Below are 11,204 nucleotides of genomic sequence, written 5' to 3' on the forward strand. Positions count from 1 at the left end.
TCGGGTAGCCCCCGAATCGAATAATACCAAACCAAAGATACCGTTCACAAGGAACGATCCTAAAATAAAACACATAAACATAAGCAAAAATTCAATATAAATAAAGAGATATAGAGAAGATACATACCCGTCACAGCATCGGGAGCTGCACGCGCCTCCTCTGCCGTCAGTTGGAATGCCCTGCTCTTCGCCGCTGGTGCATTTGCCCGCCCCTGGCGGCCGTCAGTAATCCTCAATGTCACAGGAGCGGGTGCCAACACCAGTCCTGCTGCAACCAAACTCGGACAATGGGCCTTCTTGTGTCCCTTCTGATTACACTGAAAGCAGATCATATCAGATACTGGAGCGACGGGGTTGGTAGCAGTACAATCTCTGCGGATATGACCAGTCCGACCGCACTTGAAGCAGCCAGAACCACCCGATCTGCACGTTCCCTCGTGCACCTTGTCGTACCCGCCACATCGGCTACGACCCTGCTAGCCTTTCGGCCTGGAATCAGATACCTTGGGCCACTTGCACGAACCCTCCACACTCACAACAAAATCTGGCTTCCTCTTTCTCTCCATCTCCAAGTCAATCTCCCTCTCTCTAGCCCTCACTATCATGTCTTCCAGCGTCTTGCAACTGGATTCGCTCACCAACTACCGGATATCGCTCCTCAATATCTCGTGGTACTGGGCCTTCTTCATCTCCTCGACCGCCACATACTGCGGAACCAAAAGTGCCCCTCCCTGAACATAACAGTGATCTCAGTCACCGTCTCAGTAGTCTGACGGAGATCCTGAAACTCTCTCACCAGCTGCTGCACCTCAATTACCAGTGCAAACTCGGCTCGGAACCTGGTCAAGAAATTACTCCAGATCATCGAATCAATAGAATCATCATCCCCTATAGCATGCCCTACCTCCTCCCACCAATCACGAGCCCTGTCCTTCAGGAGGCAGGATGTTAGTCTGACCTTGTCCCCTTCGGGACAACGACTGATACGGAAGGCGTTGGCAACATCTTCCAACCACCTGCTGCTTGCAATGGGATCCCTAGCCCATGATAGTATGGCGCTCCACATGCCCGAAACTCCCGAAAAGTCAGAGAGCACGTCCCAATCAAAGCCACAATCTCCGCGCAGAAGGCGCTCAATCTCTCATCAAGAATCTCCAGAATACCTTCCTTGACCGAGCCAAAAATCACAGGAGTCTGATCAAGGATATTGCGCTTAATCTCAAACGAGATGAACTCCCTCATCTGGTCATTAAACTGCCCGGCTCCAGAACCCGAGCCTGAACCCTCCCCGGCATCAGAACTGCCCACCGGCCTGCCTCGTAATACCACCATACTGAAAATAGACCATAAAACTATCAGAATAAGCATCAATACGTATATCTGGGAATTCATAACTACACAAGCTCCATGGCTTCATTACAACTCTCCTTGAATCGAGTACGGATCCTCTGCTTCCAGTAGTATAGGCTCATACTACCTTCCACATCTATTCGTACTTTCCTCAAGAAGTGCCTTCACTCAGCCAAGTTACTCTATAACCAAAAGATCCCTCATAGCTAGTGGTCCCATCACTAAATCTCATCCTAGGTTTTCCTAGGGCAAACTCCATACCACTATCCGCCATCAGTTGCAGAAGGAACTCATGCTAACCTTCCCTAACTAGCTCACGAATACAATTACATATTACAAAGACTAGATAATTCTTCGAATGAGAGGTCTCTCCCTACAACGGTTGGACTCAAACAAGAGATGCGCAATATAGCTAAACCTAACCTTCTGAAATTATTTAATTTCCATAATATGTAATTTATCATATTTGCTTACTAACTAGCTGAGATTAACAAGAACTCCTAAAAGCACAAAGCAAGCAGCATTCGAGCATCAAGTAAACAGAACTAAGCATAACCTAATCAGGTCATCCTACCACTGACTGATCAGTACCAGCATACAATTCTATAAGCTCATACAACAGGCATATAAGGCATCCCTCCTAGATCCTTAGCCCTGATCTAGCTTGCGATTCACAATTCATAATTCATAACATATATAAGCATGTATGGGTATTTTGGGATAACTTACTTGAGCTCGACTGATTTCACGCACCACACCCTTTTCTCTTTTAGAAATTCTTTTTATAAAAACGTTTTCTTTTAAAATTTTCTATCGAGTTTTTAATTTAAGTTCAGTCACACCCGAGAGTGTGCCCGAATCCCTCAAACCAATGATCTGATACCAACTTGTAACACCCAAAAACATGATCCCAAAAATTTGTTTTTTTAATAATAGATAAAATAGTAATTCCAACAACATGTGTGGAAACATCATGTGCGGAAACCAATGGTATGTGCAATGCAGTCATCCCGAGCTCTTCCCTCTGGAACCAGAAGTACCTGAAACATAAACTGAAAATCGTAAGCACAAAGCTTAGCGAGTTCCCCCAAAATACCACATACCAAACATACAGTAAACATACAGTGGGCCTCGCCCGGTCATCAGGCCCCGCTCGGAAAGCATATAAACACATACACATGTAATATACACAACATATAGATAGTCATCGGGCTTCGCCCGACATCAGACCTTAGTCCAATAACATATCAACATAGGTACATGCAAGAGTTACAAAGACAACTAGCATTCTATCAACATAACATAAACATGGGCCGACATTTGTGCCTTCGACCCGCTAAACCCTGTAAGGAAACTCACCTCGAATGCTGAAAGATAACTGGATAAATCCTCGGCCCCGGAAACAGCTCTACACAACCCCTAAACAGAAACAATCCCTTAGATACCGATCAATATTTCAAAACCCCTTAATGGTCAAACTTGGCCAAAGTCAAAGTCAAAGACAAAGTCAACGCTTCGAGTTGACTCAACTCGTCGAGTTATCCTACAACTCACCGAGTTTCCATTAAGCATATAATCGCGATATTTCAATCCAACTCGTCGATTTTCCCTTTAACTCGTCGAGTTCCTCCTTTTTCAACAGAATCGGGACAATCCTAACCCAACTCGTCGAGTTCCCTTAAGAACTTGTCGATTTCTTCGATCAGCCAACCCATTTAATGCATTAAGCCACTATTCTTCAAACCGAAGCCCTATCTTCCAGATCTAGACTGATAATACGTTTAGAAGGGTAAAGTTTCCAACTTTACCCATTAAGAACCACCCCAAAGGCATTAAGCTCAAACCCTAATCCTAAAAGGCTTATGTCTTAATCCAAAACCACCATATCTTCAAGATAGAGCTCATGAACACAGATCTGGACCTTAAAGGCTAAAAGGTCACGTAAAGTCTTCAACTTTACTCACATGCATGGCCAAATGAAGCTTAAAAGTCCAAAGCAAAGGCTTAAAGGATGCATGGAGCTCTTAGGACCATTGACACCTTTATGCCATAACATCTCAAGAGGACCAAAGATCTGGATAGATAGCACTTGGGACGACCTTCAACCCCACCAATCACCCAAACATGCCTAAAAGCCTCAAAACTAACTCAAAAAGAGATTCAATCAAATATTGAGCAATGTTAGAACTGTATACCAGAAAACTGTCGAAAATGAAGCAAGGATTTGAGATCTAGCAGCTCCTTCTTGTATCACCAAACTTCCCTTTCTTCCAATGGCTTCAAACACACTCAAAATAGCTCACAAACACTCAAAAGTGCCTTAGGGTTTCGAGGTTAGGGTTTAGGACAATGGAGGCTGGAAATGAGGCCAACTTGTGGGGTTTAAGTTGTTTAAACAGGGTGCAAAACCCCGGAATTATGGTTTCATTTCTTCCAGCCAAATCGTCGAGTTGAGACCTCCCAACTCGTCGAGTTGGTCACTTAAAATACGCGGTCCATATCATTTCAACACGACGATTCGGGGCCACCAACTCGTCGAGTTGCTTTATAAAATTGAATAAATTATAAATTTAAATACATACCAGGAACCAGACGTTACACTATTGTATTGAAAAAAATATAATTACTATGAAAAGTATATATATATATATATATATATATATATATATATATATATATATATATATATATATATATATATATATATATATATGAACATACATGTCTATCATCTAAAATATAGATATTACAAATGTGATGTCTAAAGTTTTTTAGGGGTGATCGTATTAACCGAAAAATCGAACCAAAAGCAAATTAATCGAAATAACCGAACCATTACTAAAAAAGATGGTGCAGTTTCTATTTTTGATTAACCAAATACATATGGTTCGATTATGATTTTCATGACTAAAAACCAAACCGAACCAATAATATTAATAAATGTTTTTAATATAATGTAATATTAAATATATGATATGTTGTTATATTTAGAATTAAAAATTTATAAGGTAATTATTTGGAGTTAAATGAGATACTAATCTTCTATTATATTAAGGTTATAAACACGAATCATTCACTTTTTTTTAACAATGTACTTTATGTTTTTCAATTTTTATAGCAAAGTATTTTCTATTTTTATCTCATTTTCGACCATTACGATTAATCAATATTAATCATTAACTATAACCATTAACCGACAAAAACCGTTAACCAAAACCAATATTAACCAGTACCCAATAGCTACCAAAATGCATTAACAATTTATAATGGTTATTGTTCTGTTTTAGCTAAAAACTGAACCAAACTGCCCCATACACACTCCTAAAGCTTTTTAAGGTAACAATATTTTAAATGATATCTTTAACATTTTATAAAAAGAATAGGATAAAAATAGAAAACATTCGGGCTCACGTGACTACTCTCTTCTATGTTCTCGAATATAGAAAGCCTTCTAAAGGCCTAAGATGCAATTAATAAGTTTTTATATAATTTCACTAATATTTTGGCGTTTAATTTATATCACAATTTAAATGTAAAAGGGTTTCTGTTAATGCCACTTAATTCATCCCATTATGAGGTAATTTACTTCTAATACCCAAAAATTCCCAATTTTCATAATTAAGATCAAAGTACTTTATAGCAACATACTTTTGAAATTTCAACATACATTAACGTTTTTCATGCGAAACATCCACTTATAATTGCTTATCCATTTATTGAATTTACACACAAAACACAATTAAATAATTATATGGCATTTTCTCAACAAAAAGGTCAAAGAATATCTAACCCGTATCACTATGGGTGTTACATAGTCCCCTGTGGTTCATGGGTATACTATACCCATGAATGTACGGCCCTATTAAGACTTAGGATCAAGATGGCAATTGGTACCCATGAATGTACGACCCTGTTAAGACTTAGGATCAAGATGGCAATTGGTAGTGACATCATTCAATTATGATTATGCACATATATCAACAACCTTTTGAGGTATTTTTCCATGTACCATTGGAAGAGTTATTACTATAGGTTGGGCGATGTTATTTACTATAGGATAAATGAAATAATCCAAATATTAGTAGTTGATTGTTAGAATGCTAAGAGGGTACTAATGGGAACACCGCCTTGAGGCTTTAGTACCAAGAAAAAGACTCAGATACGGGGTGACTGTCTCGACCGTTCCACCCCTCCCCACGACTATATTAGTATATTTTGTTTTAAAAAAAACCTATATTCATTTTTTTCTTAAAAATTATCAATTCTTTCTCAAATTTCAAAATTTCATAAATCACTCTCCAAAAGTGCCAAATGTATTCATCATCTTCTTCATCAAGTTTAGATTCTCCGTATTTGGTTATATTCATCATAAAGTTTAGACGATGTATCTGCGAGGAAAATAATTGTATGGAAAAACAAAATCGTAAATTGTTGTCGGGGTCTATGTTAAATACAATGTCTTTAAAACAAATTCAACCTATATTGGTTGTTTGTTTCATGGGATTCAACATCGATAAGTGATTCCTCAAAACCACTTGAACCCTTGTAAGCCGTCTGCAACAAGAGGAAAAATTAAAACATATGAGAGTGAAGAAAAAATTGTTTCTTTGGTTTCAAACAACCACCAAATGACTCTATTTAAACACGAAAATATGAGATGGTGTGTTATAGAAAAATGATTATTTTCATGGTTGCTTATTGTTTAATTTAATACAAACGTTGGGTTTGCTCAAATTTCAATTGTTTATAACAGCTCTTTACTTCTTCTATATATCTGATTTTCTCATTAAAGTTTGAGATAAATAGTTGTACTAAATCCTTATAAAAAAGACTTTATTTTCATTATTTCAGAGTTTGGGTATTTTTAAGCTGAAAGGGAACAAAACTACAGTGGAAATGGTTTGAGTCAGTTAAGAAACAATAAAACATCGGACGGACAATTATGTTCCTATCGCCCCCTCCCCCACGATTACAAAACACATAACTCGAACGTCCATCAACTACATATGCTCTCCATCATACAATCCATCGACATTTCCACAAAGCAAACTAAAATCCAATAAGAACCCAAATCGCAAAATAACCGTGCCTCTTTCAATCCTCCATTGTTTCCTTTCTCGAGGTCAGAAGTCTTGACCCAGCCCCTTCTTTGCCCATTTGCATTTTCTTCAAGGATAATCGGGAAAAACAGGGGAGGTTGGGGGTGTAAAATTTCTGGGATTGTCTAATCAATCTCCGAACGTTTTGTTTACGATACATTTGAATCGTATCCATAAAGAATACATTTCTAAACTGTGTAGGAATTCAATTTTGTTGATATCGGTTGTTCCTTAGATTAGTTTTAATCCATTGAGGTTTTTCGTCGAAAAGGTTGTTTGCATGTATCTAAATTTAGTAACTTTTGATCGTAAGCTTTTCATCTTTAACCATTTTTAGCGTTCGTTTGAGGTTTTGCGTTTTTTCTTGGAGATAGCTTGACATTTGTGTGGGGAGATCAATTGGGTGTTTTGAATCTCGATACAATCGACTAGAACCGAATTGGCTGTGAAATTCAAATGTTTAGGGCTTATTATACGCAATCCGTAGAGGTACAGAATTCAGATGATAACATAAATCTCTTCAAATTGGTGATGTGATTTTGGTGTTTATGAAGCTCAGACCTCCTAATTTAGGGAAAGATGTATGCTGTAGGCAGGTTAAGCAGCTATATCACCCGGGGGGTTTCTACGGTTTCCGGCCCCTTCCACCCATTTGGTGGGGCCATTGATATCGTTGTGGTTCAACAACAAGATGGTAGTTTAAAATCATCTCCATGGTACGTTAGATTCGGTAAATTTCAAGGAGTTTTGAAGGCAAGAGAGAGAGTTGTTGACATTAACGTTAATGGGGTTGAAGCCGATTTTCATATGTATTTGAATCCAAGAGGAGAAGCTTATTTTCTCAGGAAAGAGATAGTTTCTGATCAGGAGTCGCGTTCAGGTGAAGCTGATAGAGATGGGCGATGCCTTAGGACAGTTAAGTCAAAAAGTCTTGATTATAATTTCGATCACTGTAATTCACTTACTGATGTCAACAACACCCAGCCTTTTTCCAGGAATTTAGGGTTTGTTCTTGAAAGGAAAAATATGAAAAATGAAGATGGTGTTGGTAGAAAGTCTGCAGATAGTGCTGAAATTGCAGCAGATCTTTTGGAAATGAAGTGGTCCACTAGTCTTTCTAGTTCTGCTAAAAGTAACAAAAACCTTGAACAACATAACAAGGATGATGATTCTGATGAGATCACTGGTGGAAAATTGGAGGGGAGTTTGGTTTTGCATGAAGAACACTTTGTAAATAAGTCATCATCAGAAGATAATGAGAGAAACCCTCAGGTTGATGAGGTTATGGTAACAAAAGTCGACAAAGATGGCATTGTAGAAATTTATGAAGGGCATGGGGGTAATTTGGAAAACGGTATTTTGAAAGAAGAAAGCTTAAGAGATGGATCAAATGGTTCTCATGGACAAGAAACAGTTGAAGAGCCTATAAAACTTGGAGATGGATGTCTCACAGAAGTTGCATGTATTCAACAAGAAAAAGTTTCAGAAGATGTTAAGCCATGTAATGTGGTTGCAGTTTCTGTTAGTCAAGTCAAAGATGAAGTCAAATCACCATTGGAGTTAAATAGTCAACTGTCTATAAGTCCGAATCTTGGGTCAGATTCATCTCCAAGCACATTTGAACATGAGATTATCAAAGATATGAAGGGAAATCTTAGAAGGTGTTCAAGTGATACTGTTATAGCTAAGAGTTATAAATTGTTGAAGGATGATGGTGTACCACATACACATACACATCCACATCCACATACAAAATCTTTACCAAATTTATGTGTTAATTTTTATGAACTTGATTCGAAACAAGGAATCTCAAAGTGGGACATACTCAGGAAAGATGCTTCAAGGATCATAAAAGATGGTGATAAACAACCGTCTGAAGATACGAAATCAAAGGATCATAAAAACAATGGTAAGGATGACTTAATTATTTCTTGCAAAATTGATGAAGTATTGAAGTTGAATACTTACTGTTTTCAGATGCAGCAAGTGGTAAAAGCTGGAGCCTTTGGCCATTTAACAAAACAAGAAGCAAACGGTTTACACAGGACATTCGAAAAGATTCTGAATTTGGTTGTGGGTCAGAGGTGGAAGGAGAAAAAGATCCTTTATCAAAGTCACAGCATAAGATGCGAAGAGAGCTTACACCAACACCCCAACAGTTAGAATCTTTGAATCTTACAGAGGGAAAAAACACAGTAACTTTCAAGTTTTCAACAGCAGTTTTAGGGAATCAACAGGTTTGTTTCTAGTCTTTTTTTTTTGGTTGAAATGTGTTTTTGTTTGTTTGTGTTGTGTGTTATGTTTCTGACAATATGCAGATACTTTTCAGGTTGATGCTAGAATTTTCTTGTGGAAATGGGATTCTCGCATTGTCATCTCAGATGTTGATGGAACAATCACCAAGTAAGATTATATTTAATTAAATGTATCCTACTTTCTTCGTTATAGTTACATGAATACTTTTTTGGATTTATCTTAAGTTTGTAGAATGAACATAGGATTCGATATTAATTGAAGATGAAAAATCCTTTTACTCCCGATTTCTTCAGATTTTATATATATATATATATATATATATATATATATATATATATATATATATATATATATATATATTTAAAATCATATTTTACAGATCTGATGTTCTAGGACAGTTCATGCCTTTGGTTGGAAGAGACTGGTCACATATTGGCGTAACGCATCTCTTTTCAGCTATCAAGGTTTTTTTTTTCATTTTCTTGTTAAATGAAATGATATAATATTTGTGGGATATGATATGATGGTTTGAATTTGTTGTTGTTTTTGTGGTATATATATAGGAAAATGGATATGAAATTCTATTTCTTAGTGCTCGGTCAATTTCTCAAGCCGATATCACTCGACAGTTCTTAATCAACCTTAGGCAGGTAAATAAATTATAAAATTAAAGTCAAGTGAATCGAGTTTTTTGTTTGACTTTTTTTTTTAATCTCTTTTTCTCATTTACTAAATCGATAAAATTGCAGGAAGGAAAGGCCCTACCCGAAGGTCCCGTGGTTATTTCCCCTGATGGACTTTTTCCATCACTATTTCGTGAAGGTAAGTAATAATTTTAAGTCTTTCATATATTCCATTAAGCTTAATTTAAACAACGACAAAATACAAAAAAAAGCTACTCAACTTTTTTTTTTTTTTTTTTTTGCAGTTATTCGTAGAGCTCCTCACGAATTCAAAATTACTTGCTTGGCGGTTGGTTCTTAGTTCATGATTAGCTTTTATGTTTGTTTATACCACAAGCAAAGCAAAAGTCGTAATAATAAATGGAGTAATAATCATGACAAGGTTTTGAAATTTATATGCAGGATATTAGGGCGTGTTTTCCAGATGATTGGAATCCGTTCTATGCTGGTTTTGGAAATAGAGACACCGATGAATTTAGCTACCTCAAAGTCGGAATACCAAAGGGAAAAATCTTCATCATCAATCCAAAGGTACTTTCTTGTAGCCCTTCTTAATGGGGACATGTTTCTCTTTGACTTAATGAGTTTAATGGGTTAAGCACTTAATCTGATTGTTTCTTTTGACTTAATCTAAATAATATGACTTAATGTATTAAGCCACCAACCTTTTACCTTTTTTTTATTTTTCTCATTTTTTCCACCCAACTCCCCTCACGTGAAAATGGATGAATATAATACATCATTACTCATTCAGCCACTTTACCCATACATACATACATACAATACTTAATGAGAATAAAAACAACCCCTTAATCCCATAAGTTATATATGATTGTTTCTTATTGACTAAAAAGAGAAAATTAGGAAAAATGACCTTTCCCCATTAACTCCTAACTTTCTACAAAATTTTCCTCGTCTATTCTGCCTAATGTACTTTTTAAGCTATACAACACTTTATACGCATAGCACTTGTTCTGATATTATTTAATAAAAGGGATTTCAGTTTACGGTTATTTTTCATGTTTGTTTTGATTATTGACAGGGGGAAGTGGTTGTAAACCGTTGTCATGACACAAAATCATATAGTTCTCTTCATTCTATTGTCAACGGCATTTTCCCACCAAAATCTGAGCACCAGGAGGTCAACCTTGATAAGATCGATGAGATACACCCTCCTGAAAGAGGATTATAACTTCTGGAAACTTCTAGAAACTTCCAGACACTTCCGCTCTCCTGAAAGAGGATCTCGCCAGGTGGACTAGCTAGGGTGAGAGATGTATGTATCCATCGATGTTAAATCCAAATGTCATGCGTGCCCGAATGCAACAAGCAAGCAAGTTAGGCGAATCGAATAGGAACCAAAAGGAATAGAATGTATTCAACACTTGACAAAACATCATATATCTAGCTAATTACCTTACCACTAGAAATAAATTTTAATTTTGTAACGTTATTTCATGTGGCCATAATTTGGAATAAATATTCATTTTATTTTATTTTTCTTCACAAAATAAATCAAATCAGAAATAATGGGATCAAATACAAATACATGTGGATGGCAAAATGATTTTGGCTAAGTTTCATTGGGTTAGGTCATCTTTGGTCACCGGGTGATCGTGTACTTCCGAACTAACAAAAAACCATCGAATGAAAGTTGCTCAAAATCATCGATTTACTAGTAAAATTTCTTTCGTAATCGAGGAAATGTGCATGGATTTCGAGTTGTTGAGCAAAATATGATTTTGGCTAGGTTTCATCAGGTTGGGTCATCTGGTCACCGGTTAATCTTGGTCGTATCTAGTCGTGGCCTTAGCCG

At 36.9% G+C, this 11,204-nt stretch overlaps 1 protein-coding gene across 3 annotated transcripts; it reads left to right on the forward strand.

Annotated features, from left to right (window-relative positions):
• The first annotated feature begins 6,240 nt into the window (after nt 1–6,240).
• Nucleotides 6,241–10,884, forward strand: LOC145106521 (phosphatidate phosphatase PAH2-like). 3 transcript variants are annotated; one of them, XM_079043540.1, is made up of 10 exons: nt 6,243–6,616; nt 6,787–8,358; nt 8,427–8,686; nt 8,779–8,852; nt 9,085–9,169; nt 9,269–9,355; nt 9,455–9,527; nt 9,634–9,677; nt 9,791–9,919; nt 10,431–10,884. In XM_079043540.1, the coding sequence occupies exons 2-10, from the start codon at nt 7,029–7,031 to the stop codon at nt 10,578–10,580; spliced, it is 2,232 nt and encodes a 743-aa protein (XP_078899666.1). In that variant the 5' UTR covers nt 6,243–6,616; nt 6,787–7,028; the 3' UTR covers nt 10,581–10,884. The 3 variants fall into 3 exon arrangements, with proteins under 3 accessions (XP_078899701.1, XP_078899666.1, XP_078899627.1); XM_079043575.1 differs by having other exon boundaries at nt 6,241–8,358; nt 8,433–8,686; XM_079043501.1 differs by having other exon boundaries at nt 6,243–8,358.
• Nucleotides 10,885–11,204: the final 320 nt, after the last annotated feature.

This window comes from Lactuca virosa, chromosome 1, assembly GCF_052849685.1.
Source record: "Lactuca virosa cultivar CGN04683 chromosome 1, Lactuca_virosa_CGN04683_v6, whole genome shotgun sequence".
In the NCBI taxonomy this organism is placed as follows: Eukaryota; Viridiplantae; Streptophyta; class Magnoliopsida; order Asterales; family Asteraceae; genus Lactuca; species Lactuca virosa.

Coding starts and splice junctions, on each gene's coding strand:
- LOC145106521 (XM_079043501.1), top strand. CDS start 7,029: ATGTATGCTGTAGGCAGGTTAAGCAGCTATATCACCCGGGGGGTTTCT. Junction 8,359..8,426: donor AAAGGATCATAAAAACAATG/GTAAGGATGACT, acceptor TACTGTTTTCAG/ATGCAGCAAGTGGTAAAAGC. Junction 9,920..10,430: donor TCTTCATCATCAATCCAAAG/GTACTTTCTTGT, acceptor GATTATTGACAG/GGGGAAGTGGTTGTAAACCG.